General features: G+C 37.4%; 2 protein-coding genes across 4 annotated transcripts in view; both read right to left on the bottom strand.

The window, feature by feature from the left end:
- nfxl1 (nuclear transcription factor, X-box binding-like 1) overlaps window positions 1-16677 on the bottom strand; it is a 50551-nt gene extending 33874 nt beyond the window's left edge. Inside the window, exons 1-13 of one of the 3 annotated variants that reach the window (XM_059006311.1) lie at window positions 16384-16677; window positions 15485-15714; window positions 14938-15111; window positions 14566-14675; window positions 13688-13818; window positions 10637-10815; window positions 10094-10255; window positions 7759-7859; window positions 6800-6914; window positions 4918-5042; window positions 3683-3805; window positions 2692-2782; window positions 212-332 (exon numbers count right to left, since the gene is read on the bottom strand). In XM_059006311.1, the coding sequence (XP_058862294.1) occupies window positions 212-332; window positions 2692-2782; window positions 3683-3805; window positions 4918-5042; window positions 6800-6914; window positions 7759-7859; window positions 10094-10255; window positions 10637-10815; window positions 13688-13818; window positions 14566-14675; window positions 14938-15111; window positions 15485-15695 (1643 nt within the window). In that variant the 5' untranslated portion in view covers window positions 15696-15714; window positions 16384-16677. Of the gene's footprint in view, window positions 1-211; window positions 333-2691; window positions 2783-3682; window positions 3806-4917; window positions 5043-6799; window positions 6915-7758; window positions 7860-10093; window positions 10256-10636; window positions 10816-13687; window positions 13819-14565; window positions 14676-14937; window positions 15112-15484; window positions 15715-16182; window positions 16355-16383 lie in introns of those variants that run through there. The other 2 variants (XM_034013848.3, XM_059006320.1) reach the window with 2 other exon arrangements.
- Window positions 16678-17117: 440 nt separating this feature from the next.
- Window positions 17118-25746, bottom strand: LOC117409589 (cyclic nucleotide-gated channel rod photoreceptor subunit alpha-like). The gene is made up of 8 exons (XM_059006290.1): window positions 25502-25746; window positions 23799-23929; window positions 22657-22719; window positions 21882-21917; window positions 21663-21770; window positions 21049-21156; window positions 20002-20108; window positions 17118-19499 (listed from the first exon to the last, which is right to left on the bottom strand). Exons 2-8 carry the CDS (start codon window positions 23900-23902, stop codon window positions 18085-18087), a joined length of 1941 nt encoding a protein of 646 aa, XP_058862273.1. The 5' UTR covers window positions 23903-23929; window positions 25502-25746; the 3' UTR covers window positions 17118-18084.
- Between the last annotated feature and the right edge of the window lie 643 nt (window positions 25747-26389).

The following is a 26389-nucleotide window of genomic DNA, read 5'->3' as shown; positions in this document are numbered from 1 at the left end:
AAGATATGACAATCAAAAACATGTCAGCTAGCCAAAATGAAAAATGTATTTTGATCAAAGCATGTGGCAGTAAAGCAAGAATGGGAGGACTTGCACTTCACAAACGTTGATGTGCAATACGTTTTTTTTTGTTTTTAAAAGCACTTATTGAATCTTACATTGTGGCTAACCCATGGCTCATGGAACTCCAACAGGATTATTTTTCACTGACCTGCACAGCTCTTTACACTTGGGTGGTTTGGTTGTCCTCTCCCTTCCACAAGGTACTTTTATACAAGTGGTGCTGCAATTACATTTCACATCTACCGTCTCAGGACATGGATAGCAACTGCCTGCAATACAAATATAACATTTAATAAATACAAAAAATGAAAATATAAGCCTTCAAAATATGATCAATTATGTGGTAACAACTTCATACTTTTCTTATTCAACATCCTGTTTTAAAAAAATTGAATTTCCCCATTTCAATCTCTACAATGAAGCCTATAAAAACTGTGCAACTCCAAGATGTTATTTTAAAGGGAAAGGGTCACAAGCTGGTATAGGTACAAATGCGCAGTGTTATATCCAATAAGGTGGATATGTACGTCTACAAAGGGAAAGTGTAAAATGTTGAAAACATGGGCATAAAAAAAAAAAAAGCAGAAAACTTAGTCTGAAACACCACATGCAGCATAAATGCTCTGTTTATCTAACCTAGGGGCTCTCAAACTCGGTCCTAGGGACCCCCTGTGTCTGCTGGTTTTCACTCTAACCGAGCTCTCAATTACTTAAATAGACCCTTCATTGAACTGATAACTTTCTTAATTAGACCGTTTTACTTGTTTTCAGCTCTTAAAACAGTTGCAGTTCAGGTCACAGCTAACTTGAAATATGCAACTGTTCAAGAGCTGAAAACAAGTAAAAAGGTCTAATTAAGCAAATTGCTTACAGGATTAGAATACCCAAGAAGTTAAATCTCAATGTAAAAAAGCTTGCTGAATTGCTGTCAAGTACATTGAATTGTTTTTCAATTACACAGGGTTACTTGATCAAGCTTTCCTTATTTTCCATAACAGGATTCCTTTTAAGTTGCCAGCACTCCATAGAGAAATGTGATCAGCTGACAAAACAAGAATGTCTGATATGCAGAGCTTGTTTAGATTATGTCACAAATGTATGGGATACACCAGGGGTGGCCAGTCGCAGTCTTGGAGAGACATCCCACTCCTGGTCTTTGTTCCAGCCCTGTTCTCAATTGTTTAATTAAACCAATTAAACCTCCATCCAGACCCTGAAGTAGTTCATGATCTCATTGTACCTTTTAAACCTGGAGTGGAATGGCCCTCCAGGACCGTGATTGGACACCTCTGGTATACACCATATTCATATTTTATAAGGGAGGCGGTCAGTGTGCTGGACACAGTGGTACAAAGGTTTCACATGCCAAAATAAATTCGCAACAGGGCTGGGCTTGAAAACAGATTTCACAAGGCAGTATTTCTGTGGCTTTTCATTAATTATTCGGACAGCAAGGGCTATTTCAGATAGCATTTCCTTTCTCCTGACATGAATTTCCTTAAAAAAGCACCACCATAAGCATGTAGCCGGTAATGTACAACAACAGAGCATTTTCTAATCTAATGGTTTTCATGGACTCGCTCAACGTGAAGGTCAAGGTGATTTTTAGTACAGATGCCATTTGAAAGTTTTGCATCTAATTGTGCTGCATTTAAAAACGATTTAGACTTGTTAAACAAATTTAACAATGCTGATAACCCAGAAAGCTCTGCATCAAACAACCTTTTCACTCTCGCCTGGGTATCAACATTTTTAAATTATCTCTCCACAGCATTCTGAAATCTACAAATCGAAAAGGTCACCAAATGAAAGACTGCAACAAATAAGAATAAAGCAGGCATACTTCTACTGAAATCAGGGTTACTTTGCATATTAAACTGAAAAATAGAAATTGTGTAATTCAATCGATTTTTAAAAGATAGCCCCGTGATCCACTATCTTTTACTGCAGAACTGTCAAACAGCATACCATCCCAGTTTCTCTAATTTTAAAAACCCGCAGTTTGAAAATTGATGTACAGTGGATTAAAAGAATCACATGCCCTTCTCACTGCATTCTCATCTCCAATATGAAAAAATGTGTTCATTTAAATATGATTTAGGCATGTAAAAATGTATGCTTTCGTTTGATTTTAATATAAATGCCAGGTCTTTCACTCTATGGCATGCTTTTCTTTATTCCAAGGATATTAGTTGCTATCATGTCACTTTCAAAACAATACATGCACAGATAGCAGCAGTTGTAGCCCAAGAACTGGGACGTTGTTTTACCCTGCTGCGATTAATCTTAAGTGTTTTTTAAACAATGACAAGACAACATGTGTTCCAGTCACGTCAATGTCAACCTCATGTCAACTGATAATGTTAATAAAAAAGGACAAGACATAAGTTAACATGTATATAGCAGTACTTGATATTCTGCCCCCGATGGTGGAATTACTTATTCCTGTTAGCAGGGCTAGTACTCTTGACTCAATAGATCCTGTGTTGGCAGGTTTAATTTTACAGGGATTTTGTGTACTGTGGCTAAACAAATAAATTCTCTCTTCCATGTAAAGATATACCATATGTGTTCAACACACATTTGTTCAACACACTTTCACTGACACTGTCTGCTAGTTGACGTTACCTCTGTGGCAGACAGAAGGACACTTGTGGTTCCTGCATCCCATGGTTCGACCGCAGCTCTGGTCACATGGTGGGCAGTTTCCTGAACAGCACTGTGAATTGAAGCAGGAACAGACACCCGATACAGTTCATCTGGGAATTCTCATATACCACATGTTCCAATATAACATCCCTTAATTCATTACAGAGGCCAACGACTACATTTGATCGGTAAAATCACTTTCTATAAAATCAAGACATTTCTTTTTTCCTTTAGATTAACACAGCAGTTGATTTATGAGACAAATGTGTGACAGCTCATAAATAACAAATAGGACAACATGAGTGGTACAGTATATTCCATAAATCCTCATACCTGGGTAACAGAGGGGGGACAAACTAAAATATAAAACATATTGGATAGGGTTGGGCGATAATGATATTTTCAGTTAACTTATTTTAAATCACGTTTTTTAAATCCTCCTTATTGTAACGTCCGTTGTCTGCTTTTCTGGCAATAGCTTTTTAAAATAAAGCCCTAGCACTGCTCTTTACCACTGGAGCGGAGACTGAATCGGAGTCTTTTTCTGTTACCCCTCAGATTCCAGACTAAAACATTAACCTGGAGTATAGAATTTAAAAGCTGCAGTAGTGCACAATTATAGTCATATCAACGAAAATGGAATTCCTGTGTCTGTTGCTACCGTTTGGTCTCCTCTATACTGTACTTCACCAGTGAGCAGACCTCCCTCAGAGACAATCTTTGTTTTCATTCCCTAATGACAGTTCTAGCAGCAGGGACACAAGCCCACTGTCTGTTTGATTTTTGTCCTAGCAAGAGGAATCCGCTTTTAATAAAGGAGACATCTTTTTTTAATTCAGTTAACCCATTTATCAAATCCTACAATGGTAGACAAAAAAGATCTATAGATGTACATTTACTGTGTCGGTTAACTTATAAAAGTAAATAAATTCCTGCGTCAGCTGCTGGCCATTCATGCTCAAAAGCTCACCTTTCTTTTGCACTGGTGCCTCTGGCAGTTTCTTGTTTTAGGACACTTTGATTCACACAGGTACTCCTTGTGACAGGGCATGAGCTTGCTGTACTTCCCACAGCGACACTGCTTCTCCACCTCCTGCCCAGGCAACACAATAAAACAGGCATGTAAAACACACTATATAGAAGCAATACTGGGTGAAAAAAAAGGAGACATGCAAAGATATCTGCTCTACTCAAGAGTGTAATTTTGACCCACTTAAACTTGTGAGCTAGCTTTCTATAGGGTTTTGAACCTAGGTTATATCTAGGGTTCTTCATTTGCATGTTTTTACAGATTTTCACTGATAAATTCCTGCTTCTTTTTAAATAATTTAATTTTTTTTTTTTTTTTTACAGATTTTACAGTACCTTTTATTTTGCAGTTTTTAACTGTGATGAGCATATTAGCACAATGCTGTGAAAATAATACTAATCAGTTTCAAACAACAAACAAACTAGTTCTAGTGAAAAGCTGCTCACACTATTTTTATTAAAACATTTTGGGATACAGTTCTTGCAATATGGAGTAAATTTCACTCCATGTTAAATATTTGACAATTGGTACTGACAAAATGAGAGCTTTTTGGAATTCAAGCACAGTTTATGAAGCCTCAACATTTAATTTTGTACAGCTGGTTAAACAAGTAGCAGTAAATAGGCTATAGAATTAAACACCAAACACATGTGGCAGCCTAAGCAGTATTTTTAATGGCCACTTTTATAATTAAGAAGCCAGATCATCACAGGGCTACTTATCTTGTTTTTAATTCGGATGATTATGTCCAAGTCTATTCATTTCTTCCTCTGGACAAATCATCTGTTTTATTCAAGCCTCTATGATATATGGTCAACAATGCCCAAACACTAAAACCCTTGCCTTGTCCTTACTAATGCATAATATTACAATGCCATTGTGCTTTTACATTACACAAACATGTGATTTACATTTGCAGTCCTGTGCTTTAGCTGGGTTGCTCTGGTGCCATTGCCTAGCAATGCTGTATCTCCCTCTAGTGGAGATATAGGAGACAATCAATTTGTGAACATTACAGGATAGAGCAAACAAGGTTCTTCAGGCATGACAGGATAGAACAAACAGGGTTCTTCAGGCATGACAGGATAGAGCAAACAGGGTTCTTCAGGCATGACAGGATAGAACAAACAGGGTTCTTCAGGGTTAAGCAGACGCTTTTTGACTATTTGTCTTACCTGTCTGCAGGTCTCACAGGGCCCTCGATGGCAGCGCATTGAGCATTTGTGAAGCCCGCACTCCATCACTTTCTCACAGGTGTCTCCACATGTTGGCACATCCTCAGTGCAGGGGAGAGAGTACTCTGAAAACAAAACGATATCCGCAATTACAATCGGCAGATTAAATATTGTCAGTGAGTCCAATTTGACATAGATGTCTGTATTTTCCACTGTGAGGAAATTGCAGGCACAGCAAATTTCCCACTCCACAGTAAGAGTATGATGCAAGCTATTTTTCTACGGTTGAAAGCCAGGCCCTGAAGTTTTTGCCGAGTACCAAAACATGTACAATATAACTGGTTATCTCCAAACCGAGTGGTTTTTGAGAGAGGCGGTGTGATAGAGAGAGAAAGGATCGGAAAGGAGGCTGTGTAAGGTTGGTGGTATGCTGCCTCCTAGATGGACCGCCTTGATGGTAGGTGGAAACCGGAAGGTGACCATATTAGGAGGGGCGCATAGTTGCAGGTGCCCGGAACGACTCCATTGCAAGCAGCTGTGGGACCGCCCTCTATTGGAGAAACCATGGCGACGGGTTGTTTGCAGGGGGGAGTGTCTGGATACAAAGGGGAAGCAGCTACGTCAGTGCGGGGCCTAGCGCTGAAAAGTACACTGACGGCCGGAGCTGCATTTTGTTGTTTTGTATTACGTGTTTGTTTGTTGTTACAGAAGAGGAGTGAGAGGAAGGGGCTGCAGCCACGGAGCCAGTCCACACCGCACTGAGCACTTCACTCACCACACAACATCAGCACGCACCACAGACCCGACACTGAAGAGCACACTTTCGTGCACTAGGATGTGGAATTACAATTGTTGTTTTTGTTTCGAGTTTGAATACTCGCCGTGTACCCCCCCCCCAATACCATCGCTGGTAAAGGGGAGGCTCTTTTTGTTTGTTTATTAAAACACTGACGTTTTTGGGAATAATTTACTGTCTGGACTGTCTTTGTATACACTACACCACTCGCACCTGTCATAGGCGGTTTTGACATTTAGGTATTTTTTGTTTATATTGTAGTCCAAACTCACTCCAATGGTCTAGCTACAATCATACCATATCTTCTATAGCAAATCTCCCAGGATTCAGCACTTTACCTATGACACTGTATTTGAAATACAGATGAACCCGTTTTATATCACCTTGCTTAACATCATACTCCATTTATTATCATGATTTTTCAAAAACCACTCCACCATGCACCATCGGCTCTTTGAGAAATTACCTCTCTCAATATCATCTCACAAACCCGCTTATTGTCACATTTTGTGCAGTCTAAATAACCACAGGAAATAATTATTTCCAGCGCAACTAACAACCAATAATCATCTCGGCAGATAAACTGACATTTTGTGCTGCCTGTCAAATGCTGCGTGGGCGGTCTTAACGGGATGCAGTCAAAACAGCAACGTCACCAAATTTTAACAGTCAGTCTTATACAAATGCATACAAAAAAAAAAAAGTGCAACACCTAATTGATAACTCTCATCAGTCGACAATTCATGCCATTTTTTAGCTAATGACACAAACTGTTTCGTTCCAGTTAATGATACAAAACGTATTTTAAAACACTGCTCTTTAATTCACTGTTAGTTCTATTTCTTTTTTTCTTGCACTCATAATGTGCAGTCATAGGCAAACGTGAAACCTGCTTTATATCAAATTATGCCTGCACAGCTATCATGATATAAAACGGCTTCATCTGTATTTGCTTAAAAAACAACAAGTGAAGAACCAAAGCATTCTCAGCCAGTATACGATACCAAAGCTAACAAGAGTTAATAAAATGCATTTAAAAGCTGGATTTTAAAAGCAGTGCATTATTCAGAAGTGAAATGTGCTCACTGGATTTGCCGCATGGGCATGCCCGGTTTCCAGCTCGAGGGCACTCTCCACAGAGACCTGGATGGCAGACCATCTCACACGTGTGATTCCCACAAGGCAGGGTTCTTCCACAGACCTGGAAAAAAAAAACAAATCACAAAACTAGCCATTCAGTCCAAGTATCAACCTCGCAGAACAAACCTCAACTCCCTTTTCATTAGAAAACGTGGACTCATTCTGAAAATACCTGGGTATACCTGTTTTATAGCCGCCATTTAGATCCATAACATTACAGGCTCATTAGCTAATTGGAAACAACGAAAGTAGTAATATGGTAGATGGCCTTAAAATTGACATGAGTTAAGTCTATCATAAAACATATAGGGCCGTACTGTATTAATGAAGTATTAACATGCCAGTAAATGCGTAGCAATTATATATATATATATATATATATATATATATATATATATATATATATATATATATATATAATATATATATATATATATATATATTTTTTTTTTTTAACCAAATCTAGTGATTTATAGCGCTGCTAAATATTTCCCTGTTTTGCTGGACTTGTTTTTTTGGGATATGGTCATATTATTATTATTATTTGTTTATTTAGCAGATGCCTTTATCCAAGGCGACTTACAGAGACATATATACAGTATATCATGAGCAGCTATAATCCAGAAAGGTTAATATAAAAATAATATGTATTTGAATTGTAAGTGTAACATGGCATTGTTGGCTTTCATGGGCAAATGTGATGATGGTGATGCTTGGTATTAATAATATAATAATAATAATAATAATAATAATAATAATAATATTTCTGTTTTCATTAAATTGGATTTCTTCAACTTGTTTTGACAGGCCTATACAAGTCATTTCATTTTTAGAACTACGCTAATACTTCTGTTTTGTTCCCAATAAATACAGTGATTTTCCATATGTAACAAAATAAAGAGAACCTTCTCGCATTGCCAAACTGGGCTAGCACAAAGCCTTTCCGCAATATTCTTTCCACAAAGGCACCGCTGCTTGCTTACACGAGGACAAGGTTGACAATCACCTAAAAATGGAAAAGGGAAAAAAAAGGTCCCATTTCATGACTTTCATAAAACAGAACTGATGCTATTAACCTTTCATCAGCGGCAATAATTGAGCTCACATGCCAAACAGAAAGGGATACAAATGCACCTCGCATACGACACGAAATTTAAAGTTCTGTATTGAATAAACATTGTTTTGAAGCACTAAGCATTTTTTTGTATTTATTTTGAATTAGAAAAACAAAACTGTGCTATTAAGAATAAATGCATTTAAAATGACACAAAATAGATATACAAACTTCAAAAATAAATATTGTACTTGGGATACTCAACACGTACAAAATATAGTAACAAAAAAAAAACCCCAAAAAACCATCACAACAATTTGTCAGCACATACCTGTGCTTCAATATGATGTCGCAACACGCATAAAAAGCACAGGCTCTATTCCTCAATTTAAAAATTAATGTCAATTAAAACTGCGCTGTTATCACAGTCAAAGGTCCTGTAGATGGAGCACAATGACTCTGAACTAGAGTCCTGCATCGGGTTGGGTACCCGTGGGGCCCGCCGGTGACCCGCAAAAGCGGGGTCGGGCTCGGGTCGGAATTTGAACTTTTTCGCCATTTGCGGTTCAGGTGCGGGTCAATAAAAAATAATTTTCGGGTCTGAATTTGAATCACAAAAAACATTTTCTGTCCTTTCAGCGTACTCGTCTGTAACCCTTTCCCAAATAACGTATTGGGAGATAAACGTACCAGTATTTCCAGCACTGAAGCAGGAGGTGATTAGGGAGGAGTCAGCTGACCAAGCAGTGCAGTTCTTGCTTGTTTGATATGTGATCTTTTTATCACGTCTGCTTGGTGATATTAAAAATGTTTGTGAACGAGGTGAAACAAAAGATAGTGCAGGGTTTATATCATGCAGTGGATAATAGTTTGAGAGGTAAATCAGAAGTGTGCAATTATTTTGCAATCATAGCGAATTAAAATAATGAACGGGACTGGATTCGTTACTTGTAAAACCTGTCATCATGTTTTTGTGAACGACAGCCACAAAACTGGTACATCTCTGTGAAAGCACAGGTGGCACGAAAGGAAGACAGCTATTTTATAGTAAAGTAAGTAGAGATAATTAATATGTTAGTGTTCAAATATATCCAGACCACTAGAGAAAGCTACCACGCTGTATAACCTATTGTGTAAACTCAATCTGTGGAGAATGGTAGCGATATCTGTGTGTGAATGTGAGAGCGTGAGAGAGTCAGTGGAGGCAGGCAGTAGGTAAATGACAAACATTTGCGGGTTTGGGTTGGGTTGCAGGTCTTATTAAAGCGGGTCAGGTCGGGTCGCGGGTAAGAAGACAGTGTTGCAGCGGGTTGCAGGTTCGGGTCGGGTCCTGGTCGGAAACATCAGACCAGCACAGGACTCTACTCTTAACTGTCATCTCAGGCATCACTGCTACAAAGTTTCAGTCCTGTAGATGGGGCACATTGACTCTGAATTGTCTGTCTTCTCTCAGGCTTGATTCTACATGTCAACAGGGGCTGTGCATTAGTGGTACCTTAGCATATGAAAGATGTTTTTTCAACTTGTGGAATAAAATCATGTTTTTTTCAATAATGCACTGAAGGAGGTAATAAGCAGGGTACTGTAAAGAATGCAGTAATCTAGTACCGTGCTGGAAACTTCTGTATTATACATACATGGAACTAAAAAAATGAATCTGTAGAACTAAATCGATGCTTTTTGAAGCGGTACATCTTTTCTACATCTATCCCAGCTTCCCTGCAACTCCCAGCATTCAATACTGTACAGAATATGAATGACATGACTTTTTTGAAAATCCCAGAAGATGGAAAAATTAATAAAACCCTGTATCAGACAATAAGCAGGATGCTGTAAAGTATGCAGTTATGAAATACAGTGCTATAAACTAATGTAGTGTACACACAGAGAGAGACATAGTTTTATTGGCTAAAAAACCACTTCTAAAAAGCATTAATATTCATTTTAGAAGCGATAAACCATTTATGCATCTCCCCAACCTCTCAACAATATATTCTGCCAGTAAGCAGGAGCTGTGACTGCTATGTGAAAAAAACGATACATTTTGTAACCATCAGAAGGCGGAAAGGGGTGCAAATGCAGCCCAAAAATGTACCATGTACATTTTTAATGGAGGACTAAAAAAAATCAAGTGAAAATCGGCCCTTTGCCTGTTAATGCCTATATGTTTATTTGAAAGGTGTTACCTGCATGACAAGGGCTTGCACATGCATGCTGTCCACAAGGCAGCACCCTCCCACATGACTGCTGGCAGGACCAGGCTTTGGCACTGCACCGCCTCGGTACAGCTTTAGCCTTTTTACAGAAGCACGTCACAGTGACCATCTTAGGGCATGGTGGACAGGGACCTTAATAGGAGTGGGGAGAAAAAATGACCCAGAAATTAAGTACAGTAACTGCTTTTATAACACACACAACAGTACAACCTTGGTTCCTGTTCATTTTGAGGAAAATATGTTGTCTGTAAGGTAATAGCTGCAGATACCATGACAGAGCTGTCCGGCCCTTTTGGCTTAAAGAACTAACCTTTCTACTAATTAAAACATTTTCAATGTTGGATTTTCACTATACCTTCTACCAAGGCCTTTGTCTTAGTCTGAAATGAGACACAGTACTTCCCTTTTTAATTAAAAGGGCTCTATTTTAACAAGCAATATGCATCTCAAGAGCCATCTGGTGCACATCCCTGCATTAATTTATGACATATATGATTCTAGCTGACACAGTACCTGGATGACACAACAGCAAACACCTGTGTCCACAAGAAGGCTTGAAATCTCTATCACAGACTTGGCCACAGGAGTGTGGTAAAAGCCAGGGGTCCAAAGGAGGATCTTCCACTTTCCCACAGTAGCAGTTATATCGGTTAGGGGTCTGAGACTGTTTGTACTCATACCTACATTTTGGACTAAGCAATGAAAAAGAATACAAATATAAAAAAATGTTTTTTTGAGAGAGAGAGAGAGAGAGAGAGAGAGAGAGAGAGAGAGAGAGAGAGAGAGAGAGGAAAATGCTTCATTAATACATTAGTTGATTTATCGTGACATTTATTGTTGCTTTTGGTTCACTTCGATTTGAAGCACATTTTAGATGTTCTAGTAACCAGAAGAAACAGTTGGCAAAAAAGTATTTGGTCAGATAAGCAATTGTCAGGAAACAATATATTTGTTTAGCCATGTACAAAACTTCAGTTTACATGGTATACTTGCAGTAATACAATGTAGAAACAGAGAGAGAGAGAACCTTAGTTAACTCGACACCCCACAGGGATGCCATTTAGTGTTGACTTAACCACGGGTGCACATGAGCCATGGCATTAACATGCATATAAGCAACAGAACTCACACGTTTACAGTATTTACAAGTTTATTTTTAGTTAAATATCCTTTTGAAAACGTTTGAAAGAACTGCATTGAATGCATCAATTACAGTATACAGTACTAGTTATCCACTAGTCTTAGTAGCTTTTATCCCTTCGGTAGCGGAAATAAGTGTTGAGTTACGAGTAAAGCATGGTGTTAAATTAAAATTAAGAGGCAGGATGTGTGTATGTGTGTGTATATATAACTCTATTTAATAGTTAATTAATTAGTTGATGGTTTGGCTAATGGTATAATTGTTTGGTATTTAAAAACATGCTCACCAATAGTGGGGGGATCGATTGTGAGAGAGAGAGGTGGGGGGGGCTTTTTTTGTGTAAATCACAAGTTTATTAAATAGGTTGCAGTTAAAGCTGAATGACAAAGTTTAAGATAAATAGTTAATACTCTAAAGCAGGGGTGTACCAATGTACTGTATCGTTTTGGAATTATTTAAAACATCCCGCCTCTTTTATATAACACACGTATTCAATATATGCAGTTTGCACTGTATGAGTGACATTCCCATTAAGCCAATCACAGCTCACAGAGGTAGTAAAATAGCCAATCAAATAGCACACAGGATCCATTTCCTCATGTACATAATGTTGATTAGGATAGCTAATCGAAGGCTTGTTTAAACTATTTATTTTACTTTGTGTAAAGTTTAAATATCAATAGAGAAAGCAGTTGGAGATGTCGCAGAAACGAAAGGTGGAGGCGGAACACAGAAGATTCCAAAATTGTTAGCCAGATTATTTTTTCACTGAATAATTTTGACAAGATGGCAACATGTGCAACAGTTGCAGTTATGAAAGATTTTTCCATACAACGTCACTATAATACGCTTACCTCACCTCATTATTCCAGAGCTGGGTGGCTCATTTAAACACATTATCACGCATAACCATGCAAATCACACATTCATTCTGATTACCATAGTATGGCACAATAAAATTAGCGTGCACCATAATATGCCCAGTATTTCGCACGATAATGAATAAAATTGCAAAAGTAAATACAGAAATCATTAATGTGCACAGTAATTGCAATTATCGTGAACAGGACTTGAATTTCATTTTTGTGTGCTGGGGAGATTTCCCCCTATGCTGCAACCAATGGGGGGGCGGGGATACCAAAATTTTAGGGAAAAGAAAAGGCACTTTTGCATATAGAAAAAATCATATATATTTTTACTTCATCATTCACACTGGTGTTGCAAAATAAGCTTCATCACTGTGAGACAGAGCACTCTCCATTGCTTTTGCCTGATGTAAAGTTTTTGCATGAAGCAGAAGAAAAAGGTGCTTTACTTTTTAACCAGCGCTCCATTGCTTTTTTTTTTTTTTAACTCTTTACACTCAGCCCTATTTCCACCTGTTTTTCACTGTTTTCATATATTTCTGTTTAACTACTCGATAGTTTGTACTGTATGCATGTAACATATCAAATGAAAGGCTGCAAAATGTTCTTTAATATGATGTAAGTTGCAACAGGATCAGGCATACTATATGTGGTAGAGATGAGAATACATGCAAAAAAAAAAAAAAAAGGTTTTCCAAAATAATCATGTTTGGTCACTGCTGAACTTCTAAGCTTTCCAACGATATTGCCCCTTTCAGTCTAGCTGCTACAATGACAATAGACTCAAAACGAAACCTAAGCTGTGAACTCTGTCACATGATGAGAGGCTTAACTTCAGGAGATTGTAGTTCTGCCTAGGAGTACCGCATACACACACTGAATACGTCTTTGGAAAACCCAGAGTCTGTACTTTTAAACAAGCCATGAAGCAGGTAGGTGGCTTTACAGTGCCTGAGTAATATGTGCATAACCTTCGGTGCGCTGGTGCTCAAAAACGAATGGGGCTGAGAGTTAAGAGTTAAAGCGAAAGTCACGGCTTGCAAAACAACACCTAGATAGACTTAATATCGTATTTTTTTTCAAAACTGTTTACTTACTGCAGTGTACTGAGTTTCTATAATCCTTAAAGATAGCAGCCGAGAATCACATACGAGAGAATAAAGTCTCACAGCACTTAAAATAGCACTACTTTTATTTATTTTAATCAGAACTAATCAGAATGTGGCTCATAGTGCTTTTGTCACTGACACCCACTTCCTTAGAGACTGTTGTAGCGTTTCAGGCATTCTAAATTGGGTGGAAAATACAGTAGCTTGGTGTCAAATATCTCTACAGGATTTTCCCGCACTGAAAGTTGCAGGAAATCACACGCTGAAATTCAAGCCCTGGTGAACCATAAAGTTTAGCGCCCTTTTATAAATGAGGCCCTACATGCCTAAACTAAAAAAGAAATAGGGCTCATATAAAAAATGAACTAATACAATAGTTCAGTTGTTTTTTTTATCAAATCAAAAAAGAACAAAAATACAGTGAAATATAGGTGTGAGTATGACCTACCATGGCCAGGGGTGGTCTTTTTTACCAAAGTCTTCATCGGTTACTGAAGATACTAGAAAGATGCTGTCCTTTGCCCATTTCTGAATACAAGGCATGTGAAATATACAGTAGCATCCTGAACAACTCCAAACCTGAAGGAAACACAAATAAACAAGTTTCAATTGCTAAAATGACATGATGACAACAAGACACAAGTGTGCATTAAACTCAGATAAAACCGAGGTGATGATTCTGGGATCTCAGAAACAGAAATGGACGGTTCGCACAGGGCTACATTTCACTGATGCTGGTAAAAATTACAAAACCGTCTGTTTATGAGGTGATTTTTAGTCCCATGCAAATTATTATTATTATTATTATTATTATTATTTATTTCTTAGCAGACGCCCTTATCCAAGGCGACTTACAATTGTTACAAGATATCACATTATTTCACATTATTTTTACATACAATTACCCATTTATACAGTTGGGTTTTTTACTGGAGCAATCTAGGTAAAGTACCTTGCTCAAGGGTACAACAGCAGTGTCCCCCACTGGGGATTGAACCCACAACCCTCCAGTCAAGAGTCCAGAGCCCTAACCACTACTCCACACTGCTGCCCTATCGGGCTGCAAAATCTGGCTTTTGTAACTTATAATAATAATAATAATAATAATAATAACAATAATAATAATAACAATAATACATTTTATAAAGTGCCTTTCATGACAAGTCATCAAAAAGCACTGTACATAAAAAGATAAAAATAGACAATAAGAAAAATATCAAACATTAAATCTAAAAAAAAAGCCAGTTTAAACAAGTTTTAAGGAGAAACTTAAAAAACACCCAATTAAGCTAATCTTCCAGCACTAGTAATTTAATCGCATCTTACCGGCTGATTCCTTTTGACAGAAGCAATACAAATCAAGCATGTTATAGCCCCTGATTGAAAAGCATCACTAAGGTATTGTCTGGTACGTTCCAGTTCTGTGACATCTCCTCCTGCAAAAAATTAGGAAAGAAAGGTTAGGGCTAAAAATGCCTCCCTTCAAATGACCATTTCTTTATCAAATCAACGTCCACTACAGCAACAGAAGTAACTTATATCCATACATACAACATGAGGGCAGGAATACAAAACCAGAGGGCAGTAACAAACATGGGAACATGAACTGCCAAAGATCTTCAAAATAACATCCCCACATTTCAAGAGCTTGTTCTTTTTCAATACAGACCACAATTCACTCTAAAAGCAAACACAAACCTGTCTGATCAGTGTATGTTGTAAATGTAGAAGTCAAAATCTTCCCGTGTTTCCCATGAATTTCTTCTTCTTCATCCTCTTCTGAAGAAGAGCTGTACTGAACGTCTGTGAACTTCTGAGCTGCCGCCTGATTGGCTTTTCGGATTTCTTCAAACTTATTCTGAGACGATTGCTCTGGGGGGGAAAAAAAGAAATCACACCTTTATATATAATTAAATGCTTTCTTAATGTTAGCTCATTTTGCTCAGAATACAAAAGCCTTTCTACTTTTGCAGAAAATGTTTACCCATCTGCTATTACATAAATGTATATCGACACAGTTGTAGCTTGCTTTAAATGAACTCTTCATTCCTGGTAAAGGGCACTTAATTGCTTAACATCTGCAATTTACAGCAACAAGAAAAACAGCACAGGTGAAATCCTGTAGTGTGTGAGGGTATATTACAAGTCTTATTAATAAGCAAGCCTACCCCTTAAAAAAAATTCAATCTCCTAGTACATTACATGAAACTGCAACAGATACTTTTTGCTATAAAACAATTCTTACTTTCATTCAAATGTGATTCTTGCCCTGCTCCAGAAGTGGTGACAGCTGCATACGCTGCCCCTCTGCCTCTTCCACTGCCACCTTCTCTACCAACAGCAGGGGTCCGGCTGTCTCTCGCTGGCCGCGGAACTGCCGGCTGTGGTGGCCCACTTCCTCCTCCTGCTCTACCCCTGCCTCTACCCTTACCTGCTTGGCGCCAAGCAGGCTCCATTTGTTTACTGTTTAAACTTCTGGAAAAATACATAATATAACACACTATGTCAATGTCCAAAACTAAGGATGCTGGTTTACCAGAACAGGGTTCTTAACGTGTTCATTATTGAGGGCCAACAACGTGGCCCTACAACTGTCATGTTAGCACACCGCATCCACCACCAACCAAAACGTACAACCGAATGCAATTTCAATACAGGATCAGCAAGTTATGTACAATTTTGAATGGCTGCAATGCGCTAAATTCAGATTCTTACCTAATGACTTACCTAACTATAGTATTATTCTAGGTGTTTTTTTTTTCTTTTTAAGTAGTTACCACATATCTACCAGTGGGTAAGATTTTTTCATTATTATTATTATTATTATACAACCTTGAAAAACACACGCTTGTTTTATTCACGTTACTACAAACTCTTTGGTCGAGGTTTCTTTGCAGTGACTTATTCTTGTGTTACTACGTTACATTTTAAATAGCAACTTACTGCTGAATAGATTGTATTTATGCAAAAATACTGATTCTGCGTTGGGATTTTAAAAAAAAACCTGCACCGCATCACATGGTGACAAGAAAACCAGTACAATTTAAATGGTTTTAAGACATACTTTGTAAAATTATTAAACGCGTGTAGATACTATAATTATAAATTTGCTGTATGTTACATTTGAACAGTCATAACACTAACTTTTTTTAACGTAAATACACCTACCACCGTCCCTTCAAATACACAACTCATCTAAGGTCTTCTTGAACAAACTGCGCAAGTCTACAGGATGGAAGATACAATATGGGAGTAGTAGTTTTTCTGTGACGATATAACGCCAAGGACGCGAAGAAAAAAAATACAACTCCCGTCATGCATTACAACGAACCGCTGCCTCCCATGTGCGTCTGCAACGTGTCAGAGTACACTGAATGCAATGAATGAAATTGACAGTCCCATGATGAGTTTATAGCAGGGGTGGTCAACGTTAACCCCTCCACTCCTTGTCTTTGTTCCAACCCTGTTCTAAACTGTTTATTTGAACAAATGATCTCTCTATCCAGACCCTAGAGTAGATCATTATCTAATTGTAAAACCTGCTAAACCTGGAGTGGAATAGCCGTACAGGACTGTGATTGGACACCCCTGGTATAGTATCTCATTACAGCGCAGGAGGGAGGTCCCGTCTTGAATGTATATTTTTGTTATTCTATACAAAAAAAAAAAAAAAAAAAAAAATGCGGGGGAGAGGGTGGGGTTATAAACCTCTACATATCAGAATCTTAAGATGTGGTTTATTTTTTCTTTGTTTTATAATTAATAATATACCGTAAATTGTTATTGAGTTGCCAAACTTTACTTTGAAAGTAATAATTGTAATAATAGCAAGACGTGAAATTCAGACCGCTCTTGTATAGTAAAGTCCACTGTACTAATACTCTTAGGTAGTACTTTATTAACTCTGACATACTTCAAGGTGATACTACTGTAACACTAATGCATTTTTTATGACATGACATACTCCAATGTGCTTGTTACAGATACAGTGTTTTACAAAGTGCCTCAGACAGATTGTATGCTGTGGCAACGTTTTCCTCCAATGCTTCTGACATGTCCAGTGGCCTCCGACCTCATGACAGCTTTTCAATCTTGTTAACCCTAGACAATATTATCTTTTACTGTGTATCAATTTCATCCATTATGAATATGATCATGTTAGACACCGGTTACATTTCAAGCAGTGTTTGTTTCACTAAACATATGTAGTAAGAACTTTTTTTTTTTTTTAATTAGACGGGCATAAACGGTGGCGATAAAAGGTCAATTGAATAGGGTTCTTTGAATTTCTTTATAGTCAACCACTAGATGGCAATGCAGTTTATTTTAAATAGATTACTTGCACCTGCATGCTCTTAGCAATGTGTTCATTACACCAGAACATTTGTCTCATTGAAAACAAATATTGTTTCTTTTCTACCTTGCAATTTAAACAATTCTATCTCCATTTTAAATATTTACAAAAACAAAACAAAACTAAATAACCAATAAACTTGATTATCTACTCTGAAAAATATGATACAAAGTTTTACAGAACTGATTTGGTTTTACATGAATAACTGAAACTTATTTTAAGTTAGGATTTTAATTCATAACAATACAGAACCTGGATGGAAACAAAAGTTTGATGACAGGAATTGAGTTGCATTAGCAGGTTTCTTGTACAAATTATTCTTGTAGACATATGGGTGTACAAGTTCTTCGGTGAAATAGTTTTTCTGACAGAAGAGATGATTTCAAAAACATAACGAAAAGACAATGTGTTCATATTAAAATCTCTGAAATCTTTTGTTAAGTGCGGCATAAAAATGTTTGTGATCGTGCTGAAAAAAGCTGAGCACCATTTTACTTCTTTTCAGCTGTGTCAGCTTCAGCTTCAGCTTCAGGATCCACCAGTTCAGAAAATACTACCTCTCCACTTAATGTTAACGTCTTCTCAATACCAGTGATTCTCTGCTTCAGCTTCTTCTGGCCTACATCATACTCAGCCAACAGCCTGGCAAACTTGATCTGCATGTGCTCTAAGGATGAATACATTCGGGTGACTTTTTCCTCCATGTCTTTTGGGTCAGGTCCGAGTGCAGCCACATCTAGATCTAAGAGCCCATCCTTCATAAGAATCTGCCTGCCTTTCTCCTCCAGCATTGCCTTTGCATCTGGGTACTCTGTGAGGGCTTCCATGAGGTCATCCTTGGACAGACAGAACAAGTCAGAGTACCCTATACTTCGAATGTTAGCTGTTCTGCGGTTTCCAGCTTTACTTCCCTTAATGTTCAGGATACTGATCTCCCCAAAGTAGCTTCCATCACTAAGGACCACAAACTGTGTAATCCCATCATCTGCCACAACAGCAAGCTTTCCTTCCTTGATGATGTACATTTCCCTGCCAATGTCCCCTTTGCGGCAGATGTAATCACTAGGGCTAAAGACCTGTGGCCTCAGCTTCAACACCAGCTCAATCAGTAGTCCAGCCTCACAATCTGCAAATATACGCACTTTCTTTAGAGTGTCTAGGTGGACGTTGATGGCAATCTCAGCACGGAGCTTGTCTGGGAGATATTTCAGGACTTCTCTTTCATCCACTGCTTTCTTGTTGGTCCACAAGTAATCAAACCATTTGATGACTCTCTTTTCCAGATCTTTGTCAACTTTTCGGAAGTGCATGTACTGCTTGATGGCATCAATCCTGGCCTGGAAATCTGCTCTGGCTGCGTTCATGTTGGAAATCATGGAACCTACATTACCGACAATTGTAGCGAAAATCAACACTCCAACCAAGAAGTCAATGACTACAAAGAAATACTCTGAGTCCTTGACTGGAGGAGGGGTTTCTCCAATGGTGGTAAGGGTCAGAGTGGACCAGTAAAGGCTGTATGCATATTTCCGGACAAGTCGGCCAAACTCTGGATCTGACACATTTGGGTAGACCCAGGTATCTTCTCCAAATCCGATAGCTTTGGAAAAGGAGAAGTAAAGGCAAGCATTCCAGTGAATGATAATCACAATATACATGACAAGGTTGGAGATTCTGAAGATGTTGGGATAGTTGGTCCTTGTTTCTGTTCTTGAGAAGAACTCAAACATGCGGGGAACTCGAAAGAGCTTATTCAATCTCAGTTCCGGGTAGTTTAGTCCAGTTTTTAAGAACAGAATATCAGTTGGTATCATTGACACCAAATCCAGTTTAAATTGTACACTTTCCAGGTATCTCTGACGTAGCTTTTGCTCATCTTTGACCAGCAAACCTTGCTCCAGATAACCTATTTTAAAAGAAATACATCAAGACAAGGAAATTAGTTTGAATGCTAACCATATTTATTCTTCTCTACTGGTTGAGCAAAAAACAGGTATTTGCTTATACTTAAAATTATGATTACTAAAGTGCCTTTATTAATTATATAATTATTTTTATTTTTATTTATTTTTTGCTTTTTGCTGCCCAATTTGGATCATGTTGCATTACTGCTGAACCCATTCACCAATAAACCTGGGACTGATTCTGTACTTACTAACGTGTCCTTACACAGTTCTACAAGGAGGACCACTGATATAAATCATATACAGTAGCAATTACAACTGGCAATGACATGCCAAGTAAAAACTATATTTATGTGACCAAGACACATCTAAATATGTCCTATTTTCCCCACAGGCTTTAAGTATGAGTTTGTTTTAAAATGTTCTGTTTTACTGAAAACTCTTTTGACATGCTGATGACAGGATTGCAACCACTAATTCCACTTCTCATAAGGATGTACTCACCTGTTCTGGTCCGGAAAAACATATCAGCCAGATAAATGACATCCGATACATAGTCTATTATGAACCAAGAGCTTATGTAGTCATGCTGTAGCTCCTCAAAACATGCTCTGTAAACAAAATAATAAAAAAAAAAAACATACCAATATCTAAGAAGGCATCTATTAAAGACTGCTTGACAGAAGCCTGATTTCACAAAAGCCAACTAGCTGGGAAACCAAACATATTAGGATGCAATGCGATTTATTATTTTATTTTATTTTTTCTGAGACTGGATTAAAAATTACCTTTGAAACATTTTCAGCAACAGGTAAAGAATCTGCTTTTTTTTTTGGTTGATGAACTGAGAAACCATTTGGAGCACTGACTGATAATACCTTTCCATTTTGAATGTGGGTTATCTGTCGTTTTGCCCACAGATTTTCAGTTAAAACCGCTGTTCATGGATGGTGGTGCTCCCTCACAAAGGGCTTGCTCAGTTTTCCAGATTATACCTCAGCCATTGTAGATTTCTTCAGTATATCTGGTGTGCTCAACTGATTTTTTTTTTGTACTTTTTGTTTTGCCCTTTTCTCCCAGACTAGTTTTTGAGTGAAAACAACCATTAACTTTCTTATCAGAAAATGTTCAATGCCTGTATTACAAGCTTGGATGCAGTTGATCAGATCTTAAGGTTATTATGGTTTTGGAAATAAAAACATACATTTCAAGGTTGTGAACAATTGACCAGTTTTTAACACTTTTAACCAATACAATCTGGGAATACTGGACCAACAATTAATTATTAACTTTGTGAGATGCTATTGTACATCTAGCACATCTAGTACATCAATCAGCCTTCTGAGAATCCTGGCCAATGTTGATTTATTTATGTGTGCAAAATAATTCCTTACTAAAATATCACATTCTTACTTTTGTATATTTTATTTTAATAAAAACTCATGACTCACCTTTTAAGAAATACTTAAATTTACCTATCAATAGTTTTTTATTTATTTATTATTATTTTTTTTTATTTTCATGAAATAAAAAAGAAACAGGTTACATTACCTGGCAATAATCATGGTCCAGTTGTACATTACAGGCATTGTTATAACAAATAGCCAGTTGTAGTAAATATTTCCTGCTGGATCAATAACGAAAACTTCCTTCTTAGGCCTGACAAGTGTACACAAGACAAAACATAAATACAGAGTAATAATGCAAAATGCATAATTCAAATAGTGCATAAGCAAGGTCAAATGTCATCTTTCTGTTGAGTGTTCACTTATGTGCTAAAACTATTTCATAAGCCTCTTCCTTCTAAATCATTAGAAAAAAAAAACATCTTGAAAAACTGACCGTGGCATTGTCATTTAATTTCAGTCCATTTTCCTATTGTTGTGGAGCATAAGTTACAGTATTGTTTAGGTTTGTATTGTAAGCACAGTAAAAGCTGTGATTGCGTTTATGCTCACTTTCGCCCCCAGATTCTAAATTCTCTTCTTACACTTGTTTGAAACAGGGACACTTTTGGCACATTAGAAAATGATTGTGATGAGTCAAAGTGTTACCAACACTAGTGAAAGATTTAAAAATACACACACTAGTATGCTTTGATTAAGAGACAGCACAGTCATGTCTCAATCAACGCTTGGTTAAAAAAAAATAAAAAAAACACATACTCCTCCTTTTTATCCTTGTCTTTGTCCTTCTCCTTTTCTTTCTCCTCCTTTTCTTTTTCTTTCTTCTCTTTCTTTTCCTTTTTCTTTTCCTTTTTCCCTTCCAATTTGCTGGAAGAAAAATCACCAAATGCTCATCATGGCAATGTATTTGCATGTAGGTTTTCGTAAGGGAAACACATATGATTCCTGAAATGTAGTCGGAGGTTTGAATTTGCTTACCTCTTTTTCTCTTTCTTCTTTTTCTTTTTCTCCTCTCTAAGGAAGAAAGAACATGTTATAGATCACTCCTCGTTGCCCAGAAATGCAACAGAAGTATTAATGAGTGTTATTGACCTCTTAACAGTTGAAAACAGTTCCTAAATCAAACACGAGAGGCACCATTTTATTAATATATCCAGGCCTTCAATTGGAATAACGATTGCAACAGCTTTATGTGCGGTGGCTTCTTTTCACTATACCTGCCATCTTTACAACAACAGCTAATCTAATGAGGAAAATAATCTCTGACAAAACAGAGATCAGTTGCATCGATTATTATTGTGGACTGGCTTGCTTCCTGCTGACACAGCTAAAGATCAGTAGATACGAACACTTACACTACATAGAATCTACATGTCCATGCAGTTAAACTGGTAACCCTATCATTAGGTAGCTCTAAATACAATGTACTAACAGTGTAATAACATTTGGTTGTGTAGGTGCAAAGCAACATGTTTACTCACTAAATGAACATGTAATAACACTGTATTTACATATGTATTTACATGATATTACACTGTAAATGAAGTAATTGCAGTGCAGTTATATCAAATGTTATGGTAAACACAGAAATTTCTGGATTTGATTTTTATTTTCAACAAATAATTAGTTCATACATATTTGTTTCCATTTATTTCAGTTGAGGGCCAATAGTATCCCCACCTGTGAAACAAAATACAACACTGCTATTGAAGCTCTCTATATTACTTAGCTATGTTTTGTGTATTGTACTTACTCATCTTTGTTATTGCTGCTGTTAGTGTTATATTGAGCCACCGAACCAGGTAGGTATTGATCCCTATAAAACAAGAAATATAATTATGCTTTATAAAACATTAATAAATACTTTATTGTCTTAGATGTGATAAATAAATAATAAGCTGTTTCTAGGTAGCAGTAAGAGTAATAATGAAATAATGCAGTTCATTGAAAAGACTAATAATAATAATAATAATAATAATAATAATAATAATAATAATAATAATAATAATAATAATGCTGATGATGATTTGAGCAACTATATAAAAACTAAAAAATCTTTGTTTTTTACTCAGCTCTGCAATGCTAGCTTCACCACAGATGAGCTGCATCTGTATACCGTGAATGTATTTCTGTTGATTTGCACACATAAAACCTCGCCCACTCAAGACCACCATCTTTCAAGTGCTTTGAATGAGCCCATTTATTTGAGGGATGAAAATTAGACCTGATTCATTTTTTACTAGGTTAGTCAGACTGCTAGGCCCTCTGAGGCAGGTGTATGCAGCTAAGAGTTCTGATATTTCACATGGACCACATTGGAGTAAACACATTGAGGAAGGGCCAGTTATCCCTCCAGAACATGATATTTCACATGGACCACATTGGAGTAAACACATTGAGGAAGGGCCAGTTATCCCTCCAGAACATGATATTTCACATGGACCACATTGGAGTAAACACATTGAGGAAGGGCCAGTTATCCCTCCAGAACATGATATTTCACATGGACCACACTAGAGTAAACACATTGAGGAAGGGCCAGTTATCCCTCCAGAACATGATATTTCACATGGACCACACTGGAGTAAACGCATTGAGGAAGGGCCAGTTATCCCTCCAGAACATGATATTTCACATGGACCACATTGGAGTAAACACATTGAGGAAGGGCCAGTTATCCCTCCAGAACATGATATTTCACATGGACCACACTAGAGTAAACACATTGAGGAAGGGCCAGTTATCCCTCCAGAACATGATATTTCACACAGACCACACTGGAGTAAATGCATTGAAGAAGGGCCAGTACTGTCTGATTGTGGGTGTTGTTGACGTATTTGTAATTTTCCACCCGCTGCATTTCTGTTACTAAGGGGATGTAAACTTCAGGCTTACCTGGATTCCCCACCCTCCATCCTTTCCAGCTCCTCATCCATGCCTGGCAGGACTATCCTGGGAGGCCTCAGATACGTTTGATGGGTGTTAATTACTGAGGTCATTCTACTGGCTGTATCAGACTTCCTGTCCTAAAACAAATGCATGAGAGAAGTGAAGCAGCTGAGGTATACTGCAGATCATATAGCCATAAGACCTGACACTTAGACCATCAAGAGGTAATTTATAAATGTTTAAATTGTATTTTAATGGGTACTGTTTTTGTTTATTAACTGTTAATAGCTAGATTATTTACTGTGTATGTTACCAAATGTGTTTCAACATTACTCTTTTGTATGTATTCTTGTTTGGACGATATGAAAACACTGAACTCAAAACAGGAAGCAAGTAGACGGACAGCAATGTTGGGATATGAAAACATTGAACTCAAAACAGGAAGCAAGTAGACGGACAGCAGTGTTGGGATATGAAAACATTGAACTCAAAGCAAAACGGCACGGTGGCCAAAACAAACAGACTAACAAACAGACACAGAACACAACAAGTATCATGCTAGCTTAAACTAGCATGCGTAGCAATTGTTATCTAAACTTTACTTTCAGTTTTAGTATCACTTTTCATGACTCGCATATCGTACTGCCTCTGAACACACTCGCCCCCCTTCAGCCAAAGCTGCAGGTCTTATATATGGTGGCCGAGGTAATGTTGATGAAGCTGACACCCTGGGATCCTTCAAGAAGTTGTCTGATGAGATTCTGGGATCAATAAGCTACTAACAACCAAACGAGTAAGATGGGCCAAATGGCCTCCTCTCGTTTGTAAACTTTCTTATGTTCTTATAGGGCAGCATCCTATTGTGAGACTGGCACTGCCTGAAAAGAATGCCTGTCATATCCAATACTTTCGTTAATGTTGCTTTGTCTTCTGGAATACAAAAACCTTTTGGAATAATGCTGTAGAAAATACCATATAAATACTAAATAAAAAGGGAGTCTTATTACGTGCTGGGATAATCAATTAAGGATTAGTGTCAGGCTTCTAAAGATCCATCTGGTAACTTCTATAATAGGCAATATATATTATTATTAATTTCTTAGCAGACGCCCTTTCCAGGGCGACTTACAATTGTTACAAGATATCACATTATTATTATTTATTTATATACAATTACCCATGTATACAGTTGGGTTTTTACTGGAATAATCTAGGTAAAGTTGCTCAAGGGTACAGCAGCAGTGTCCCCAACCAGGGATTAAACCCACAACCCGCCGGTCAAGAGCCCAGAGCCCTAACCACTACTCCACAATGAAATCTCAATTTTCTGGTATAACAGTTGGAAATTCAAAAATGAGTTATAAAATTATAATTTAAAAAAAAATGTATAATTACAAATAAAATGCCACACAAAAAGTTTTACATGTAAGTTTTTACCTTATTTTTTTAAGCACATATCAGCCTCTATTTATAATAATAGGTTAAGTTACAATATAACGTACCAAAGCTTTTTTCTTTCTCTCTTTTTTTTTATATGCTTGAATTATTGTGCAGAAATGTTTTAATGAATACCGGCATAAATTGTGTTAGTCATTTTTAACATTTAGTTGAAAAACATGTGATAATGCATTTTAAAAACCAGATACACAAACAAATTGATAGCATTTGGAACAATAAGCAATAAAGAAAAAGCAGTGTAATCCACTTACCTAACGTTAGTAATCAGTGCTATCAACCACTCTTAGTAATTCAAGGACTGTAAGTCAGAAGCATTTCCAAATGGCAAGAACAATTGTGGGCAGATGTCATTGTCACAGACAAAACCACACAGCCCTCCAAATCATTAACAATCAACCCAAAATATTGCCAATTGTTACTAATTTAACATACTATTGCTGGGCTTCAGTATAGCTGTGCCGGTCTGTTAGAGGATTTCCTTGACCCGGTGAAAGGATTGGGGGATTTCGGGATTGATGATAATGACAGTGGCAAAGTCACTGTTATCCCTCACCTGAGCAGGGGCTCATAAATATGAATGAGATTTATTACTGCTATTTAACTGGCTGTGTGTGCCAAAGAAGAGGAAGTCACTTGCAGGATTTCATAACTATAAGGTTTATTACAACTGGCCAGGTGCATCTTTACATTCCCAGCTAATTGTGGATATAACAGCATCTTTTTTATTTTTTAAAGTTTGTCGTTTCAAAGCGGGAAGGACCACATCTGTGTATATATAATGGAAAGCTGTATAAAATGTGTTGATTAATTCTACTGGATATAATCATGATAAGTTTTCAGTATGATGACACAACATCAGAATGAAAACAAGTAGTTAGTATCGGGTATGACCTCCCTGAGCATTAACACAATCCTGGCAACGTTGACACATAGACCTTATCAGCCTCTGGATAGACTGCTGTGGGATGTTCTGCCACTCTTCCTGTGCAGCTGCAGCCAGCTGGCGATTTGGTCCCACAGATGTTCTATTGGACTCAGGTCAGGAGAAAAAGCTGGCCACTGCAAGACCTCAACATTGTTTTCCTTGAAGTTGTGCAATTGTAATCCTATCACTGTTTGGTCTTGCATTGTCCTCCTAG

This window comes from Acipenser ruthenus, chromosome 2 (assembly GCF_902713425.1).
Source record: "Acipenser ruthenus chromosome 2, fAciRut3.2 maternal haplotype, whole genome shotgun sequence".
Taxonomy (NCBI): Eukaryota; Metazoa; Chordata; class Actinopteri; order Acipenseriformes; family Acipenseridae; genus Acipenser; species Acipenser ruthenus.
This window is presented reverse-complemented; position numbering and strand designations above follow the sequence as displayed.